This window comes from Lepisosteus oculatus, chromosome 19 (assembly GCF_040954835.1).
Source record: "Lepisosteus oculatus isolate fLepOcu1 chromosome 19, fLepOcu1.hap2, whole genome shotgun sequence".
Classification (NCBI taxonomy): Eukaryota; Metazoa; Chordata; class Actinopteri; order Semionotiformes; family Lepisosteidae; genus Lepisosteus; species Lepisosteus oculatus.
This window is the reverse complement of record NC_090714.1, coordinates 6,000,543-6,021,877: the sequence shown is the minus strand read 5'-3', so window position 1 is coordinate 6,021,877 and position 21,335 is coordinate 6,000,543. Positions and strand designations below refer to the sequence as shown.

Below are 21,335 nucleotides of genomic sequence, written 5' to 3'. Positions count from 1 at the left end.
GGAGGTATACTTGGGAAAACCTTCTAGGTACAGCCAGTTCAACAGCTTTCTCTTGTCTTTTACCCTGCAGTGAAATCCAACAGCCACTTCAAGGCATTCAGATGCAATAATCGCAGCACAGAGAAGAACATTCTTTTGCTTAGGGTCTGTATATCTAGGAAGTCAGTCTTCATTATTTAAATATTTCAAATGCAGCGCAGGAAGTGGCCAAGTGTTGATCGCCCTATAGTCAAGAAATTTCTGTTTTGGGCCAGGCTTGGGTCGCTGCGCTGCTATGACATCCAGTCATAGCACTGCAATTTTGGGTGTGAGTCAGCCATCTTGTCCCCCGTCTCCCACTCACCCATCTACCAGTTGCCTGTGAGCTCACTGCCTTAAAAGCGACAAGTGCCCAGAGGAGACATTATCACTCCTGTGGTAAGGCACTGTGGAGGCCAGGGGTAAATTCCTCAGTGAAATTTAACGGGGAATTTCAAACTGTCCCAATTTCTCAGACCAGTTCTTAAATCTCTGTAACGAAATACATTCATTGGCGGTATAGAACAATTTTACACATTTTCTAATGAAGCACAATATCAGGAACTTTGTGAAAGTATTGTAAGGCGGCACATTGTTGCAAACCCCTGATCTCGAGTGAGAACGAGAGTTCCCATGAATTGGAACACAAAGCGGCCCTTCCTGCTCACTAGTCACTGTAACGACTAATGTACGGGGATGTTCAAGTGAATTAAGTACAGGTTGCAGGGCAGATATTTCACTGCAGAAATGATCCAGCGTGATCTGCATGCTAAGTTGACAACTAAGTAGTATTTGTCAGCAAAACATTCTCAATATCCAGGGCAATATTTCTATTGGATTTAAAGAGTTGTATTCACAAGCCTGCTTGTTTACAATGTAATAGGGCTGCTTCACATCATCAGAAGTTTTGGTGCCTCATTCTGAGTGACAGAATGTAGCGCTGCACATACCTGGAAATTTCATCTAGTTAGTGATGTAAATTGGAGGTTTTACAAGTTACTGTGTGCATTTTGCTTTTATTGCCGTTTGAAGTGCACTTATCAATGCTGATTCTACTGTATCTACAGTAACCCCAAAATATGAAATAGCGTCACAGTTCTCCTTTAAGAGATGATTTTTGGTGAGGCGAAAAGGGCATTAGTAAGAAACTTCCCTGAAAAATCTTGAGCATTTCCTGCCTTTTATGTCTGACTTTTAATTGGGGGGGGGTTTTCCAGCTTCACCTGAGGTACATCACAAACCCGACCCTTCTACAAATGTGCTGCAGAGAGGGGAGTTTTTGTGTTTTTTTTTTCCCCCCTTAGAGTACACTCCAAACTTGGCATTTTTCTGACACTCATACAAAGCCACGTCCACTGGCTTTTATTAAAACTGAAATCATATTAGTCTTCCTTCGTTCCTGGTTATTATTCTCCCTCATGAGGACAGCGCTTGGAGAAATATTAGTGCTGACAGTTGACAGGGTAATCACTGTGGGCCAATTCTGATATTTAACCCCAGTGACCTACAAGCCAAGGGCATTCAAACGGAGGCACGTCTGTCACATTGTGATGTTAAAAGCCTTAGATAACTATGAAATGGAAGCTGTGCGACACCTTCAGATCACACTGTGCTTCTGCTCCCTCTCAAATGAATATTTTCACAGTGCCAGAGCTGCAGGCCGGCAGGGCCAAGTGTTTGACATCTTCTCGATTAGTTCTACCTTTTAGAAAGGTGCCCTCCACTTCAAGTCATAAAAAGAAAATGTTATATCATAATGCACCAAAGCTTACCTAACCATAGCTCCCGAACAAGAAACAAAATAATCTAGCAGTCAGAAATGCTGATTGGAGGAGACTGGGCTGTGACAGCGGTTAATCTGAAATCTGTGCTGTGTGTTTATCCCACAGTCTGAAATTGGAAGGGGTAATTATATTATTATTAAAATAATTCACATTTTTTGTTAGTGCTCATGTATACTACAATGCTGTAGTGTTGTCTTACACAGTCATTTGCTTTAATTAATATATACGCAGTACATTCTGAATCAACGTTGAGAGGAAAGTCAGGTGTTTATTTTAGAAAAGTCTTTTTTATGGCGTTCAGAGGCACGGTGCCTTTTGCAAGGTTGGGCTCAGTCACCAAACAAGGGAATTAGGTCACGAATGTGCACAGAGGAATGCACCTCCCAAAAATAGTCAAATGGTTTGCGTGAAGCTCATAAATCATAGCGTGCTCATGTGAAAGGCTTTTCAATTTTCGAGCTGCTGCATGTCAGATTTATCACCCTTGCAGCAATTAAATGTGTGTTGTAGAAAAATCGGTGAGTACAAATCTCTAAATGAATATTGAAATTACATCCAGGCATTTAGGAATGCTAAAGAAAAATATTTCCTTGTGTGTAGATATGTAACAGAAGCATGTTGTGTCTCCCAGCCCTGTAGGAGAAGATCATAAAAACCAGGTTGTGTTGGAAATTCTGTGGCTGTGCTGCTACACAGCACCATGAAAGTCTGGGTTAGGGGGTAAGAAGGTGTAATGTGATGTGCACTGGAGCTTTTGCATCCTGGCTTCAAAGTCCAAATACAGCACAGTCCGGGTTTGCGTGAGAGAGAGAGAGAGCACTTCCTTCTGCACTGTGACAGATACTCTGGGATTAGAGAAACATTCTTCCCTAAATTCAGAAATCTAATCCCAGAGTTCCCACACCTGCCAGAATCACAACGGGTCCCAATCCTACTGGGAGAGGGCGGAGGGAACTCAGTTGAACTGGCAGCCCAGTATGTGATCTCCTGTCACAGCCTGAGGAACAGTGAGTCAGTCTCCCAATAATGCTCCATCTGTCTGCAATATATGTAAATATTTTATGATATGTCTTTGTTGTAAATGTCTGTAATATGTCTGTAGATTTTATTTTACTTTTATTTTTTGTTTCATGTGAATTTCATTATTTTTATTTGCTTTGGCAGCACTGATTGTACCCATCGGTCATGCTAATAAAGCACCTCGAATTGAAATGAATTGAATTGAAATTGAAAGAGAGAGCTACAGCTGGATTGTTGAAGTGTGATTCAAGGATTTTATTTTTTCTGCTCATGATCCAAAGGATAACGGTCATCTCATTAGACTGGGTTTGAACGGGTCTTCCCATTAAGAGTTGGACTTTCTTGTGAGGGACAGATTAATTTCCAGTATCTTCTCTGTCCTGCGGGGCATTCACATCAAAGGAAAACCCTCTCAGCTCTCCACCTCCTTTCAAGAGATCATCCCCGAGGCACTCGAGCACTGTGCTCAGGGGTGTTGAGTGAATGTACCTGGGACGAGAAATCTTAATCGGGGATTTCGTGTTGCAAGATCAGGAAAGGATCTATAGTTGAGACACTTGGTGTGGGGTCTTGCCAATTGTCGCCTGAAGCCAGGATGTCCCCCCACTGTAGAGCACAGTAGCCCAAGTTCATTTTAGCCCCATTTTTGTAACCTCGTGTAACTGTACCCTCTGTGAGCTAGCTTGCTCTGTGTGAAGTCTCAGCTTTATGAGTATGAAGGGAGATTTAGCATCATATTTTTGTGTCTGAGTGCGGCTTGGCCAAGGAAGAACTTCCAGGCGTGAGGCCAGCTCACACGGTGTCTTTTTCAACAAATGGGTTGCTCTAATTGTATAAGTCCCAGACTAACAAATTGAGGAGTGAGCAGTGATTGTTGCCCTCTTTGGACAAGGGAGAAACCCAAGGCCAGCGTGAAGTTCCATAAATGAGCCAATGTCAACAGGTGGCTCATTGCACTCCTATTATATTGTGTTTGTTTTAAACCTCACAGTACTAAAACATATCTCACAGCGGAACATATTCCAGGGTTTTATTAGTTTGAACCCATGGCACTACAACCTGTATGCATAAATTATGCACGTAGAAAACTTAAATTCAACGGGAACCTCCATTCCAAACATTTAGATCTTGTTAATTGGCGTCCTCTGCAGATTTGGAGCTTGGCTACGATGCGGTGACAGTTTAGCAGAGGAATTCCTACACATCAATCTGCTCTTCCCTAACCGTGCTGTGTTCATCGTTTTCTGCAAGCTTTTTTTGTGTGGACCTTTCCAGAGGTGCGATTTTTTTCGAGCCAAACGGCTGATGGAGGCAACTACGAATGTTGTTGCACGGAAGCATGCCGCCTGTGGCCTAGGGGTGGCGCCGTGTCTCAGCAGGACCGGATCCGGCTGCCGAGGTGCCTGAATGCCCTCTCCTTGCTTTGTCGGAGAGATTTCGCACTTTGTCTCCGGGGGCTGGTGGCAGTGTAGCCTCTCGGTGTGAACTCCCCGCCTGGCGCTGGCTGACATCCTCTCGGCAAACTGTGAGCCCTCCCCTCATCCACGAGTCTGAGAGCCAAGGAGCTCCCAGACAGCATGAGGGTCCTCCTTGCTCTCGCTGAGCACACTCTCCAGTAACAGGCCAGGGGTGAGGCTGTTCTCATAACCTCCCGAGTCCCTTCTGTTTCAGAAAGGATTACACAGGCACTAATTAGCGCTGAACTGCACTGGACCTTAGATCTGAAACCCTACTTCTATATGCGGTGACAACTGTTCAGTTTGCAGATGCACGTTAGGGGAGAGAGAAATACACAAAAACAGATAACGGTTTACAGGATTGGCTGGCATAGTTCAGCTCATGGACTGGAGGCCGAAGTTCAGTGTGCAGCCACAGACCTGTCTGGTTTGAACTCAGTCAGTCAATCAATCAAGGCTTATTTATCAGTGTATGAACAGAACAGCGTACAGCGGTGTTGATAGCAATGAAATGCTTTATCCGCGAGCTGGCTAAGAGGGATAGAAGAGTAGAAGGACAGAGGTTTTAGGGGATTAGGTTAAGATTAGGATACAATAAATTATACAATTGCTTTTTGCAATACAATTACAGATTGTGCGAAAGTAACACAAGGATCGGAGGTATTTAGCGCTGTTCATACGTGTCCTGAGAGTGCAAAGTGACAGGACAGCGCCGGTGCACCCTGTCAGTGTGAGGTGGGCTACACTACAGCTTTCAGGAGTAGTGTGAGGGATCTGGAACAGAGTTCTGCTGATTGATCTTGGATATTACCATTTTGTTTCTATATGCTTTAAACTGTTTTGGCATGTTTTTTCCCCCCGTGCAGCACCTTTGCCCCGTAGTTTACTACCTACATACAAATGAAGATGGAGACTTATTTCAGAAAACTGCTCGACTATCCAGATGTACAGTGGTGATTGAATTTTTGAAGTCAGTTTAAAGGAACTCAAACCCTTGCAAAACAGTGGCATGTTTGCAGATGTTGGAATATATATGTGTGCAATATATTAACAAAGGGTTAACCCTTTTTAGCCTGTCGGGGCATGGAAGAACTGGCAGCAGTAAAAATCGGTCAACTCTGAATCTCATCAGGCTTCTGGCTTGATGGGACTGCAAAGTCATGTAAAAAAACTTGGCCACATTGAATCTGCCCATTCTGCCAAGCTTTACTTTGTGTTAATTAAAACAGTAATTGCTTTCGAGTTTTGAGCGTCATCACATTTTTTTTTTTCATTGAACTCTTGAGTCTTTGTAGCTGGATCAACATTCTGTGATTGTATCTCACTCAGCATTCTCGAAAAATGTATAAAACTGATATTATCTCTAATAAAACAATATACGCCATCTAGTATAAAACAATCATTGGACAACACCAGAATATTTAACACGGGTGCAGAGAGCCCCATTGAGATATTTAAGTTTGGATACCTGTAAATATTGTTGTGCAATGATGAAATCTTTGAGTTATTTTTCTATAAAAGGAAACATTCCTACAATATATGACCACTTCTACATGTTTACTTGCACGTTGTCTATTGTTTGTTTGTACATTGTCTTGATGCACTGTTTGCACTTTGTCTTGTTTTTTACACTTGTTTTACAATCGAGAGACTTTCTGTAAGTAAGAATTCCATTGTACCAGTACCGGTTACATATGGCAATAAAGTTCAAGTTCAAGTTCAACACTTGCAGCAAAGAGTGACAATTAGAACTTTGTTTTTTGAAGACCTCCCTGTGTACCTTAAGCCTATTCAGGATTTGATCACATTTTACCATACCTTTCTGAGACCAACATACATGTAATTTGAAACGTTAAAAAAATCTAATTTTTGTTATTTTATAAGCAGTTTATTTGGAATATGCTAGAATGCTACGCAGTGCTGACAAAATAAATCCTGAATACATGGATATCATAAAAAAATACTTTATTAAACAGCATATTGTGCTTTATGTGGCTCTTTAGGTGGATCTGTGGCTAAGGTTCTGCGCCTGTGGCTGGAAGGTTGCCGGTTCGTATCCTGCAGCCGGCAGAGGAATCCTCCTCCATTGGGCCCCTGAGCAAGGCCCTTAACCCCAACTGCTCCAGGGGCGCCGTATAAATGGCTGAGCCTGCGCTCTGACCCCACGCTTCTCTCTCCCTGTCTGTGTGTCTCATGGAGAGCAAGCTGGGGTATGCGGAAAAAAAAACAAATTCCTAGTGCAAGAAATTGTATATGGCCAATAAAGTGATCTTATCTTATCTTTATTTAATAGCATAGCAGATGTTTGCCTAAAATTGCATATCCTTGCTTTGAGGTGTATTTAAATTTTGCAAATGCAGAAAGAATAAAATAGTCATCACAAACACTTAGGGCATTTTAAGCACAAAGTCTTGGTTTTTCTAGCTTCAGCTGCCTGCAAGTTGACCATTGAAACTGCAAGATCAGTATCCTCCAAGTGTTGAACTGGTTGACGCTTTGACAAGTTCATTGCAGGAGAAAGAAGCCCCGCACTGTTAAACAGCAGCTGTGCCTTTTCAGCCCCGGCCACAGTCTCTCCTCCTGTTCGCCGCGTCATTAATCCTGACAGTGGCAGCTCTGGAGAAGGAGCCAGGTGTACTGTGCTGATGTAGGGGGGGGGGGGTGGGTCATGTGACAGCGTGGCTAAAAATACCCTCCGCACTGGGAAGGAGAGTGAGGGCAAGTGTTCGCTAACTGAAGGGACTGGAGTCTGGAGGTTGTACTTCAATGTGACCGCGCAAAGTTCCCAGTGACGTTGTTTCATGCAAGTGCGGAAAAAAGACGCGATCTTCTACTGACGTCTTCGACATCTTCTTTCGGCGTCTTTTTGCCCTAACTGCTTGGGAACTGGGAGAATTGAGGTGTGATCAGCGCCTTTTCTTTACTTTCCAGTGTTTTAGAATTACTTGGATTACTTACGGTCTGTCTAGTAATTTCTCTCGAGTATGTGTAGGCCTGCTCTGAGGCAGTTTTGTAGGTGTTAAGGAATCTGAGCCTTTACTGCTACCCTAGAATCCTTCTAGATTTAGAAAGAAATCCTTTTAGATAATATAAAGCACAAAAACTAAAGCGCATTTTCTGTCTTTGTGGGGAAACAGCTCCTTAATTTGTTCCTTAGCTTGTGTCTGGCATTACAGCGTCATTGGGTTTCCTCAGGCCCTGTGACAGACTGCCTTAAATAACATGGTTATCCACAAGGACAAGGAGGGAAAAAACCCGGAGTGGATTATCCAACTGTACAGACGTTGGTCCAGTGTGTACACAAGACATTGTTTTCCGGTGTTCCTAGAGGCATTTCTCCACAGCATGTGCCTGATAGGTGGCTGGGCATGAGCAACAGATCATTGACTCAGCTGGGGTAAAGCAGGAAAGCTGTGGTGAAGAGATTTCTGCACACGGGCGGAACATTGTCTTGGTAAGATTCAGCATCCTGGCATCTTGAAAGACGAGCTAAGGGTCTTCAGGCCCTTGAGAAACAGCTGGAGAAAATGCCCTGTGTCTGCGCAGGTACAGGGGCCCGATAGTAACCCTGGTTCGCATTAAGCCGACAAATGGTGTGAAATACCACAAACGTGAGAGCTTTGTGTGGAAAGGCTGTTTAAAATGCAGGCGAGGGCACAGAAGACTAAGCAGCGCCGATGCTGTAAGTCAAAAGATCAAGGCGGTTCTGAGTCGAGGAGCAAGAACAACTGCATATGAGCTGCAGTTAATGGGCTTGTTTTTAGTGTGATTTAAATTAGACAGCGTGAGAACAAAAAAGATTTGGAGTCAGGTAGATTCAAAAGGGAAACCGGACGCATGAAGGAATGGTAATTAAAAAGTGTCCTTTTTTTAGTCCGTGGCAGGTATGCTCTTCTGTATGAACAGAAAACCCAGGAACTCTACTGAGCAGTCACTAATTAGACAAGGCTTGCAGGCTAAGAACACCTTCCCCTCATCGTGAAATCTGCATTTGAGAACAATGTATATTTTTATAAGTCGTTTTTTCTTTAAAGTAGACAAGCTGTCATTTCAGCAGGACAAGTGACCTGTGGAGCTGGCTTGCACAGGAAATTCATGTGGAGGTAACAGCCTGAATGGTCTCATTGCAAGTGGTCTTTTTCCACAATTAGATCTCGGATAAGTAATCTCTGTAAGACGTGCAGGTGATGACTTTTATAGTATATGTGAAACAAATTGCATGTTGGTCTTGGGAACTCCAAGGGCCTGTGGATATCTCCAGTACGAATTCATGACTTAATTTATGCGCTACTCAAATCATAATTATTCTGACTTATTGAAACTTCACAGAAAAGAAGAGGGTGATAAAAAGGAGCACATCACTCTGGGGTCCTGGTGGCTAAACGTTCCCATTTTCTATAAGGATCATTAATTTTTTAGCCCGGAGCGCTTTTGAAAAAGGTGTCGGGGAGAGGAAAGGAGAGAAATTCATTCAGGAGGGATGGGAGGGGGTTAGGATTGAGACAGACCGTTCCAAGTGGCAATGGAAGGGGAAATCGGGAAGAAATAATTACGTCCCTCGTCTGCGCAGCAAGCAGAGGTGAGAAATGAAAATTGAGTTTTACTGCGCTGCGTAAACTCCTGGCCCTGGCCTCTACGTTCCACAGCCGAGCGAGAAGGAGAGAGGCCTGTATTGATTTGCTGCTCTGTGATGATATTGCCACAAGCGGCACTGTCAAGCAGAGTCACTTCACAGACCAATATTTGATTATTTTTTTTTGCCGCGCATCTCTCACTCTAAAATGTCACCGAATCAATCCTTCAAGACGATGGCGAGTGCAGTGGCGGCGGTTGAGTAATTAAAGCTTATCGCACACTCTTCTTATTTCAAGGCGTAAAAGCTGGGTCAGGAGAACAAAATAAATCGCTGGTGTTTGCACTGGAAGGCGTTCTCCGTTCCAGTCAGTCAGAAGAGTGAGACACGGGTCAAAAAAAGTACCTCTGAGAGTTAGAGTTTCATAGTGTGATCAGTTTGTGGACAAGCTGATGTGCTTTAGGAAAAGCCGTATCGGGACTGTGGTGAGGTCACACGGATGAGAAAAAACAACGACAAAAAAAGATGTGGTGTGAAATTGATTACGATGTTTCCATGAGACTCTTAACCTTTAGTACGCAGATCTGTATGCTGTCCCCATGAAGGAAAATAAAGGTAGACCATACAATATGCAGCAGATCCCTTTAGAATCAATCATGTTGTGGCATGAACCCATTTAGAATCATCCGATTCTTGAATTCCAGTCCTGTTCTGATTTTGCTGTTGTTGTGGGGACATTTCTGGAACTAAGGAAAAGAGATACATCTTTTTTTCTGTCAGGATCCCCCGCATATCGCCCATCAAACCTGCACCACGTGCCTGGGAGAGATCTTTATTGATGGCATCTTTAAAGGAAAGGCAGACTGTCGCGGACATGGCAGAATCTTATTGGGTGTTGATGAGCTAGAGCGCCGTTATCTTGCGTACAGGGGAGTCACCTTAAATTAATAATTTTCTCTTCGCAGCTTGATACCTGATAACACTGCCAGCATGAAGAGGTTTCATTTCAAAATTGTGTTTCCTAGAGAAATGGTACAATACTGTTGGTAGTGTCTCGTATACTATTTTTTCATTTTGAATTCCAGCGTATGATTATATTATACACAGTTGATCCATGTGTTTTTAACTACTTCTTACAGTTCTGGGCTGTGGTGGGTGCCAGAGCCTATTCTGGCCAGCAACAGGCGCAAGGCAGGTTACTCCCTGGATGGGATGCTGGTGCATCGCAGGGCACACAGACACGCACACATCCACACCAGGGGCAGTTTTCCCAGGAGCCTATTAACCCACCAGCATGTCTTTGGACAGTGGGAGGAACCTTGAGCACCCAGAGTAAACCCACATGAACATGAGGAGAACATACAAACTCCACACAGACAGCACCCCAGGTCTGGAACTGATCCCAGGGCCCCAGCGCTGCGAGGCAGCAATGCTAAACACTGCGCCACCGTGACACCCTGCGTAGTTTGTATAATATTAAATTGTCAAAATTAAAATGAAGAACAGTGACTCTGCTGTACTAAAGGACACAATCTAAAATTACTAAAGCATGTATTTTTTATATTCACCATTCATCCAGTGCCTGGTTTATTTTTCTCTGCAGTTTCTTCCATGATAATTAAAGGCATCAGTTTCCCAGTGGTCCAATACTTCATATGATCCCTTAAAGTGAACAGGAGTTACTTCTTTACCCACAGGGGTGTAGGAGAGTGGAACAAGCTGCCCAGCCAAAGGTTGTTCCAGCTGATAACTTGTATTCTTTCAAGAAATTGCCGGAATGAGATTCTTGGATTGATTAGTTCTTAAAAACCAAATGGACTAAATGGGCCAAATGATTTAGTCTTATTTGAAACTGTTCTTATGAAGTCGGTGAGCGATTGTGTATTATATTTCCACTTCTGGAAGGCAGAATGAATAAACTTTCTTCTGACTAGAATCCACTGGCGCCAGCCCTGAACACATTATTTAGGTATTCTAGCATTAATACTAATTCTGACCCAACAACTAGCCATACATTCAGACCTCAATGTACACACAACGACACACAGCTCTGGTTTCTGTGTCAACAACACCACGAGCCTTAGGAATAAGCAAAATAAGGATTAGTACAGATAGACTGAGCTGTAAGTGGTTCTAAACTGAAGTATGCTCACCGCACTGTCAATAGACACTTTTAAACCAGCCATACTGACTCTCCAGTAACAGGCCCAGGGTGCTTTTGATCCAGCTCACACCTAATTCCTTGCTTTATGGTATTCATATCCTTGATTCTAAAATTTCTGCATGAGATACATTTATACCAGAGCAAGATGTAAAGATCTTGAAATAAATGGAAAAGGTTGGGCCAGTGGCAATACCAACAAACATTACATAGCGTTTGAGAGCTGTATGGCCAGCTGTGTCATCAGTCAGATAGGGGGACATGAATTGACCCAGGGTAACTCTTTAGAAGGCCACCAACTAGGGATAAGAACTAGGCCATTTCAGCTGTCTTGCTCATTTGCTTGTTGGTAGATCAGTTAATCTTAGCACTACAGAAGCGTTTCTTTGATTTCAAGACTTTTTCTTCCAATGTCTTCAAACAGAACACCTTTACTCAGTTTAAGCAGTTAATTTGACCTTTCTTCTTTTTTTTTTTGCTTGCTTTGTTCCTTTTTTGTTGTTTGTTTCCTATGTTTCAGCGTTTTATTCTTTTTCGACACGCTTGCTAGGGAACATGCTGTTTCTGTAACTGACCAGCTTTCGCAGTTACTTTTGTTTTAAGGACATTTTTAAAAGGTGCTCAGCTTCGAAGAGGCCCTGAATATCCTTCGAAATAATCTCCTGTCATAAAGAATGAGTGAAAATTGGCCAGTATTAAAAGCAAACCTTGAAAAGGGTGTTTTCTAGAATTTCCTGTCCTTTGATGTCCGTACAATAAAGGCGCTAGGTCAAAACAGTCATTTTAAGGACGGTACACCAAATTTCAGTAACGTATGGCACTATATTATATGTAAAATTGAGATCAGCTGTCTGTCACTTCTTCCTTTTATTCCTAGTAAAGTATGGCTTTTTGGAGTGAAACCAATGTCTGCAGGCTGGTGTGTCTGTGCTAAAATGAGGCAACAAAGCAGATGGAAAGCAACAAACCAATCTCCAAGGCATCGGCTTCACCTGATGTTCCCCTCAAAGATGAAGGATGAGAAAAATGTCTTAAGCTGGGAAGAATTCTCCAGAAGGGGAAGCTGGGAGCAGTCCAGCTGTATCGCTCCTCTTGAGTGTGATTGAGCCTCTTTTCTTTACCTGGCCTGCAGTGAAAGCTCTGATTTCTGTGTGACCTCTCCTTCCCCTCTCCCATCTCCTTGCACAGGGTCTCCTGGTCCCTTCCCTGTTCCTGCTGAATTGACTAATGCAGCCCAGAGCCGCTGCTGTTTTCTCCCAGCAGCCTCTGCCTCTCTGTTTGGGGGGGGGGGTGGGTGGCCGCAGGGTGGACACTCGGCAGACTCGGAAAAGAGGCTCGACCTGCGTCCTGTCTTGGCGAACGTAGCCTCTGGGGTCACTCTTCGGGGGTCGGCGTTCAGTCCTCACCTGTGCACCTGCCCCCGAAACGTGACTTTGATCGCTGCTCTGGAACGTTGAAGTGCCCGGAGGTGGCTTCACAGAGTTCTTTCAAGGCGCGTTGTCTCCAAATAGACGAAACTAAATGTTATTCTGAAACCATAGCTGGGTTCATCCTTGGAGCTCAGTATGTGCCTCACCTAGGCAATCTCTTTTCTTTCGTTGTTGGCTTCTTTTGTTCTGGCGGGATTTTCCATAAATCCATAGTTTTTGCATACATCAGCCTGCAGGGTGGTTTAAAAGGCAGGAGCGCTGAATCACGGATCAATGTTATTTTGCTGTCTCTACATATTGCTGCACCAGTTCAAATGACAGATACAGGATCTTTCTTTCCTTCGTTTAGCTGGGTGCTCAATGTTGAATTCTATCTCTAGTTCTTCTGTAATGTGCCAGGATTTTGAATGGGGTTTTGCATGCCCGTTTTCCCTTCCACGATGTCCCAGTGTGTTGAAGAGCCCACGTAGAGTAGAAGTAACGTGCTTCAAGTTTTCAATTTTAACTTTCAAAGGCAGAACCAAATAAATGGTTTGTCTGGTACCACTTACTTAGCACATGGAGTGTTAACATTTCCATCCATGAGTCCATTCTCAGAAAGCTGCTTATGCCTGATAGGTGCCAATAGCATATAAGGACTATTTAGAAGATTTAGTCCTGGGAGGTGAGAGGCAGCTGTGGCTTCCAGAGAATGTCCAAAATGAATCAGGGAGGATATGGTAGACTATACATAAACAGGCAAACCCAACCCAGAACTGAACCCAGGATCCAAGAACTTTGAGTCGCAAAGGCCTAACCCCAACGTCTATTCTAAAGATAAAAAAATCATTGATAGAAACAGTACACACTGCACCTAACCTTAAATTCTTAACTTAATTTAGGCGTGCAGGAAACAGCAGTGGGATAGAGTTTATCTAACTCCGTTTATACTGTACAGCGTGGAAGAACTAACGGGTTAAGCCCAGTGAGTTGTAAAACCTTGGAAGATCGGGGACTTCACATGCAGTCCGAGGCATTCCTCAAAGCGGACCTTGAAAAGCTGCGTTTGTTGTTTGAAGACCGAGAGACTAAGCGGGCCCCCGGAACGAGACAGCCTAACCGTGACAACCATGGCCGGCGTCGGCTCTGATCTGCCCGCTGTGCCAGCTGATCTGGACACAAGCTGGCTGCTGCTGCTGCTGCTTCCTGATAAATCCCTGTGGCTGCGTGGCTCAGCTCAGGAGTGGAGGGAAATCGCTGTGACGCACGGCTCGCTGTGTTGTGGCAGCAAGCAGGAATCAAGACAGCGGGAGAGCGAGCGCTGGCGAGAGAGCAGGAAGTCAGGGCGGGGAAAAAAAACCAAGGAGATGATACAGGAGAATTAGCTTTTGACTTTTTACCAAACTGCATCGGACCATTCGAAATATTATAAGGGAAAGGGCTGTAGAAAACAAAATCCCCAGTAACCCTTCTAAAAAAACCTCCCTAGTTTCCCATCTATCCTCAAAAGCTGCAAGATGGCACTTCTAATCCATTGACATACAGTACATATAAACACTGAGAAAACCGCCAAACTTCGCCTGTTAAAACCAAAAACATGTCCAGGAAAATGAATAAAGGGGCAAAGTTAGCTCATTATTTTCTCCATGCTCCAGACACATTCAAAGATTTCTACACCGGGTGGCCAAAGTCTAGAATCCGTGTTCCAGCGGCCTCTGTGTGATCAGTGAAAGCCTAGGTGCGCTCATCGCTTCAGCGTGGTCATCGTGGACACCATTTGTTCCTGTGTCGTGGAGTTAACTTGGCCAGCCCCAGCCAGGGAGTGCACAGAGAGGTACAGGCCAGCAGAAATCAGTCTGAACTTGCGAGAAAAAGCAAAATCCTGTCACTAAGAGGCACATCCGAGAAGGCAGGGAAAGGATCAGTGTTTGGGGGGGGGGACGAGCATGTTTGAAATATGTGAATTTTGTTCACTCTGATCTGTTTTCTGGCCCACCAAAGTATACCGGATCTGCCAGGGGTGCAACATTTTCCCTGGTTTTGCTCCAGAGTATCGTTTTTTTTGGCTTTCCCAGTTTCATTCAAATCCAGTTTTCCCCTATTCAAGCAGAAATGCCTTTTGCCACTACCCAGTGCTCTGCCTGTTGTTTTTCATCTGGCCCTGGAAGTGATTCATTTGATGCTAACATTTCATTTTCTAATAAAATTGGGTTATTAGTTTGCAGGGGTTTCTCTCAATAACTGACACACGTTCCCCGACATGGAGACAGGGGACTGTGACAACCCAGAACATAGCACAGTCAGGAAGGGCACTTACTCTACAGGTGCTGTACATACAGTAGCATCCTGTATACATTGTATGCATTAAGCTTGTCACAGCTCTGCATAGATAAAAAAGAGGAGCTATCTAGGACTGGCAGTGCTCTTCTCTGGGTGAGGCACTGCTATGATTCTGAAAAGTGTTTTAGCAATATGAAGAAAGATTTTCTTTCTGCCTCGAGCTGGTTAATTAAACCCAAATGTTGGACTCCTCAATTAATTTTGTGCCACTGAAGGCATTTACACACATCTCATGAGACACGTTCTCCCTAGGCTGATGATGTTTTTCCACTGATCTGTCCTGAACAGCTCTAATGCCATTTGGAGGACGGATTTGCCGCACGCTGACTGCCATGTACTGTAGGTTTGCTCCAGTACGCGCCATCCTGTGATCAAGCTGAGCAGCGGAACTGCGGAAAGTCACATTTTCTAACAGATCTGAAATGTTTAAACTTGGCCATTGTGGAATTCCGCTTTGCACACAGTACAGTTGGCATCAGAGCGTCTTGTCGAGATGAGCATTAAAATCACAGACTGGGTGCTTAAAATCTTTTCGATTTTTTTCTTTGCCTAGTGCTTCAGGACCAAGATTTTGAAATTGTGAATGTGAAAGTGAAATCTGGAGTTTGGGTGAAGGCCAGCAGGGCTTATACGACGGCATAAAAAACAGTGAATTCATCTTCCATTATCACCCCCAGGTCTGAGAGACCTCATACAAGTCATTCCCCAAATGTGCATCAACATCTCAGTTACTGAAGGGGAGTTGAAACGCTTCTACTGTATATGGGCGTGTGGCAGAAAACTCTCAAGTTGCCTCTCCCTAAAGTTTCACAACTAAATCTCGGAAAATAGCTTTTCAAAGACTTCTGAAAGAGAAGGATTGTAACTACAAAATTCTACGCAGATAGGAAAAGAGAGCAATTTGAGGCTGTTAGGCTTAAACAATAAAATTGCCGTGCAGGTTAGGCGGAGAAGTGGGTGTGTCACGTTCTGTCTGTGGTGTTGATTTTCTGGGATCAGAGCTAGGCTGCAGTACCCAGGATTCCCCTGACTTGACGGATTCTCACCACACGCAGACCTAGAGATCAGGGGTTTAAATGTTCGTCTGTCCAGGCTGTCATTCAAGCAGTCACTTTCAGCAGAGATGCAGAAAAAAAGAAACCAAAATGAATACAGAGCAATGAATTTCCAGTTTGACAAATCATGTAACCTCAAAACCTTTATTCCTGTGAATGAGAGGAAAGTGCTCTATGATTACATGTGATTCATGGGGGGGGGTTCGTTGTGTATTTTTCCTGGGCATCCCTCTACATACGTCTCACCCAGTCAGATTCTGAAAACTCCTTAAGTGTCCATGGATCCCCAACCTTTGAGAGCAAGCTGATTGTCGGGATTTTTGTTTTTGGCTCTCAGCACATGGTGATGAGCTGTCTGGGATGTTATAAGCTTGGAGAGGAGGTCCCCTGGGTGAGTGTCACTTCTTGGTCTGATCTGGCCCTCAGGGGGCCGGGGTTGAATTGTATTGGCTTCTCGCTACCCAGAGTCTGAGAACCAGTTCTCCGAACTGAATTGAACTTGCGGATACACCCTGCACACTTTGCCATACTGTAAAAATATCAACACAGCATTTGGTGAGAGAATAAAGTCTGCCATCAGTTCTCCCTGGCTATTTCACTACTAGGTATTATTTAATGCAGACCCCAGCACACCTTTCTGCTGATCTCAATTTCCCAGGTGTGGCACAGTTCAGTCCAATATGCTTTTCCTTTGAACTTGAACTTGAACTTTATTGCCATATGTAACTGGTACTGGTACAATTCTTACTTACAGAAAGTCTCTCGATTGTAAAACAAGTGTAAAAAACAAAACAAAGTGCAAACAGTGCATCAAGACAATATACAAACAAACAGTAGACAATGTGCAAGTAAACATGTAGACAGTTTGAATGTAAACAATACAGGCGTGTAAACAATGACTGGAGATGTGCAATAGATAAGAAATCATAAAGAGGTAGATGGTGATGGTGTAGGTGTGGTCCTAGGGGGATGGCTAAATGTGTTCGCCAATCTCACTGCTTGTGGATAGAAGCTATTGAAGAATCTAGTGGTAAGTGTCTGTATGCTCTTATATCTCTTACCTGAGGGCAGTGGGGTGAAGAGCTCATGCCCGGGGTGGTGACTGTCCTCTGTGATGGCCAGAATTCTACCACGGCAGCGGTCCTCATAGAGCTGTTTAATCTCGGTGAGACCGCAGCCGATGATCTTCTGGGCCATATTGACCATTCTCTGCAGTGCCTTTCTTTCTCGCGAAGAGGTGTTGCCGTATCACATGGTGATCCCGTTGGTGAGGATGCTCTCGATGGTGCAGCGGTAGAAGTTCACCAACACATGTATTGGCATCCCCCATCGCTTGAGGCACCTCAAGAAATAAAGGTGCTGCTGAGCCTTCTTCATGATAGAGTCAGTGTTCACAGTCCAGGTTAGATCTTTAGAGATGTGAATTCCCAAAAACCTAAAGCTGGTGACTGTTTCCACTTCCGTTCCATCAATACTGAGTGGGCTGTGAGTGTGTGGCCTGTGTCTCCGAAAGTCCACTATTAACTCTTTCGTTTTCTTTACATTCAATAGAACCTTGCTAGGTTCTATTGAAAGACACAGTACAGTATATATGGTATAAACCCATGTAAGCCTATAAGTCTTTGTTCCCTTATACAGGATCTCCTGACTGCATTGCTGTACTAGTCCCATTTAATTTGCTGTCGTGTTCCCGCACTGCATCTTCTGTGTTGAACAGAAGACCTTGCTGATCCCAGACCAATTTTCTAATGAATTCCATGCATTTGTTTTGGCCAGCTTCCCCTGGCCCTGCTGTTGACGTCAGGGGGTTGTATGTATGCTGCCTTTAATTCTGCTTTGCTGACAGCCCTCTATGGAATTTGCTAGCTATTAGGCTCTGATTGGGATCCTGCACACCACATTCGAAAAATGCTGGTTCTTGGATGCTCTCGGGATTGTGTTCGAATGGCTCTGTCTTGGGATGTAGACTGGGTTTCTGTGTAGCCAGAAAGAATTCTAAGTATGGTGTGAATTTTGCTGGTTCCCTGTTTACTTCACTTCCATTCCAGGGTTGGTGGATTTCAGACCTCCTGGCCCGGAAAAAGGTTTTTCCAGGTTTCTTTCCAACATGATCTCTCAGTTGGCGGAATTCCGCGAATTATTTGCTCAGTTGGACGCCCTTTGATGTCGAGACATATCTGATGATCTAAAAAGATGGCTTTCATTCACAACATGATGCACGCGTACTAAAAACTGTTCGAACCTACTGCTGAGCCTTCAAGTTGACCAGCGAATTAATGACATATTTAGCAGCGTGGAGAATACCAAAAAAGTCACGCAGATCAGCACTGCTGGGCTCTAGAAACCTATTGACTTGTCCTGCCTTTAGCCTTCAGCGTGTGCTAACTCTATGGGATAGTCTCCTGAATTTGCCCCTCGGATCCTGCAGCGCTGAGTTCTCTAGAATATATTAAACTACTCTGGGAACAGAGCCGGCTCTCATAACCTCTCTAATGAGCTTTCCAGACTGTAAAGCGTCCTACTCTCACTGGTTAACAGCGTTCACTCCACGGCCAGGGTTTTATGAATTGAATTTTTCTGGCGCTGGTGGAAGCTGGGTGCTGCGGTGGGCCATTGATTTTTGCCTGTTTGTTTATTTGAAGTCGTTAGAGGGGTCTTATTGGATTTGAAGGCAGATAGGGTTTGGGAGGGACGGAGGGAGGGGGGATGCAGAGCGCCTTGTCCCGAAGGCGTGGAAAAGACACAGAGCAAGAGGGAAGAGCCGCTTGATAGTGATGTTTCCCAACGCCAGTAGAGCTTGGAATAAAAATCACAAAGGAAAATTCGACAGTACCCTCAGCTGGGGAAAATCTGAAGGATGCCGTTTCCTCAGTTCCTAAGGGGAGAAAGCTCGGGAAAACAATAGCAAGGCTCTCCCTCCCCACCAAGTCACACAGCATCGCTACACACACATAGCAACACAACCATTCTTTTTTTTAATTCATCTGTCATTTTGGCTCGAGATCCCAGGGATGTGACGGAACGCAGCGTACAAGTGTGTGTGTGTGTGTGTGTGTGAGTGAGTGAGAGCGCGCGCGTGCGTGTGTGTGTGTCTATGCGAGTGAGTGAGACAGGGGAAGGTGGAGAGCAAGCAAGCAAGAAAGAGAGAGAGAGAGAGAGAACCCAGGGAAGGATGAGGACCGCTGTATCTTGGATGCTCTAGTTTTCTGTGCCGGGGAGAGAGGAAAAAAACCCCCCGAAACAAAATCCAAATGAATGAAACCGGCAGCATTTAATTCCCTTTCGTTTCTTCTGCTGGAGCAGCTCCCGCTGCTTTTCTTGTGAGCGGCTTCAGCCGAGCTGCAGCTCCGAGGGGGGCTTCTGTGTCCGTGTGAAGTGGAGAAGGACTGTCGCCGCTTTTTAAGAATGGGGGGGTGGATGCAGGGAGGGAGATAGAGGATGGGAGCCTTGGCAGGGAGTTAGGGTCCACAGCCAGGAGCGAGAAGCTCGGGGGAAGGTGACAGGGCTGGGGGCCATCCAGTGGGACTCGGGACCGAAGCACACGAAGCAAGGAGGGATGTCTAGCTTTGGGAAACTTACTGACTACTTTAGCCGGCGCAAGTCCCGCGAGGAGCTCCGCGTGGGAAGGAGGGACTCCAGACGCAGTGGCAGCTACTGCTGCACAGTCTCGGAGGCCAGGTATGGCAGCTTTTTTCCTTACACTTTCTGCTTCCTTGCCTGCCGGGCAACTTGTGAAGTTTCCTCCGGTCCTCTGCCGTGCGTTTTGCCGGAGCATCCCTTGTCCCGTCTGCCATTCCGGATTGGGACACGTTGGTTTTCTCGGCGGTTTTGTTTACGGTACAAAAAAAACCCCGCAACAACCTCAAGGCAGGCTAAGCAGGAGATGCCGGCGAGCTCCGGCTTGATCGCTTCCCTTCAGCCCTTGAATTTTGCGCGTCCGTGCTGGCGATCACTGCTCCTTGACCAAACTCGGAGCCGCCGACCCAGAATGCTCGCTGTGTGGTCCGTGACGGGGTTTCGGGGTGTGAGACGATGCACTTCTTTCCAGATTTGAGGAAGCTGCCAATTTGAAAGCCGTCGTGCTTTAAAGTCCTGCCAGAATTAGGCAATCGGCTTTCTTTTGGCGGCTGAGCTCGCCGTGTTGACCCGATCCAATGGGGCTTCTAAAGGATGCCAAAGGAAACGCAGGACCGGACCCCAGGGCTATTTTACACAGCCATGAAAATTAATGTTTTGGTTGAGCTCCCCTTCCGCTGCATAGATGTTGCAAAGTGAACCGCTGACTGTGCTTAGAGAATTTCATGGCTGTCACTTTAGTGAACAAAGCTTTGCCCATCTGTCAGGAATTTTATTTCTAGCCTTCGGGCTCCTAAGGAAAGTAGTGGCAGTGCTGGACCTTATGAATAAGTGAAGTAATTGTGGGCTAGGCATCTGTCTTGCAGGTAATGTGGTCAGTTTTAATAATAATGTACTCAGTTTTATACCACAGGGTTGTGCACAGTAGCTGCATCCTGCAGTTCAGAAGGTTCTAGCTAATAACATGGTTAATGTTTAAGGTTGTGATGAGGTGAAATCAAAGATTTCTTTGTTTTCTGGTGCTAGCAGAAGGCTGTAGGTTTCTCCTCTTAATAGCGAAGCAATTTAAAGGTAATCATTCAATACCGCTGACACGGGCTGATCTGAATACTGCAGCCACTTGTTTCGTGACACAGCCAGGCAGTGGATTAATGGTTGATTAAATAGTGCTACTCGCTGGCTTAATTTGTCACTTTCCACTGAACTGCTGTTCTTTTTTTTTTTTACTAATAAACCCAGGATCTTAAGAGAAGGCAGATGTGAAAGTATCATCCCTGAAGCTACACTGAAACGAGACATGGTATTCTTTTAATGTGCTTTGGTTAGTTTCGATTGAACAATGTAAAGGAGAAGCTATGAAATGCCTTTTCATTTGACTAAATTATCCCCCCCCACCCCCAAAAGAAAAAAAAAACAACACCACCACAGAAACGCTAAAAATGCGATTAGCCATGTCCTCATCACTTGCTTCCCCAGGGTAATAAGCCCAGTCTGGCTGTATGTGTGTCTGCAGTGCCTGAGATGTCTCAGCACTGTTTGTACACTTTGGCTTGTCGTTATCAGTACCGTTTCATCATGTCATCGACATCTTCTTTTGTTTCCTCTTTGATTCCGCTTGATTTATCGTTTTTATTTACTAGTTACACAGTAAACCCCGGCGATGCTGCTAAAAGTTCTGTCTCTGAATCCACCCCTGCATTGATGGCAACATATCAGATCTTTGGCTTGTGAATTGTCATTTGAGTTTTGCTACTACTGTTGTGTTTCTTTAGGGAAGCAGATCTCTTTGTTCCTTCTTACCTTTTTTTGTGTTCTTCTTAAAGTCAGGCTAGTTTGCTTAGTCTGAGACTCATCTGTGCCCAATCTGTCCCAGTTCATTTATGTGCAGTATTTGGTGTATATTGCCAAGTGACCTGTATATCTAATTGAAACACTGTTCTTA

General features: G+C 44.6%; 1 protein-coding gene across 3 annotated transcripts in view; it reads left to right on the top strand.

Annotated features, from left to right (window-relative positions):
• Window positions 1–21,335, top strand: part of ankfn1b (ankyrin repeat and fibronectin type III domain containing 1b) — a 247,474-nt gene that overhangs the window by 32,585 nt on the left and 193,554 nt on the right. The window contains exon 1 of one of the 3 annotated variants that reach the window (XM_069180848.1): window positions 18,931–19,495. The exons of the other annotated variants lie outside the window; for them this stretch is intronic. Coding sequence (XP_069036949.1) covers window positions 19,374–19,495 — 122 coding nt within the window. The 5' untranslated portion in view covers window positions 18,931–19,373. Of the gene's footprint in view, window positions 1–18,930; window positions 19,496–21,335 lie in introns of those variants that run through there. 3 annotated transcript variants of the gene reach the window in all.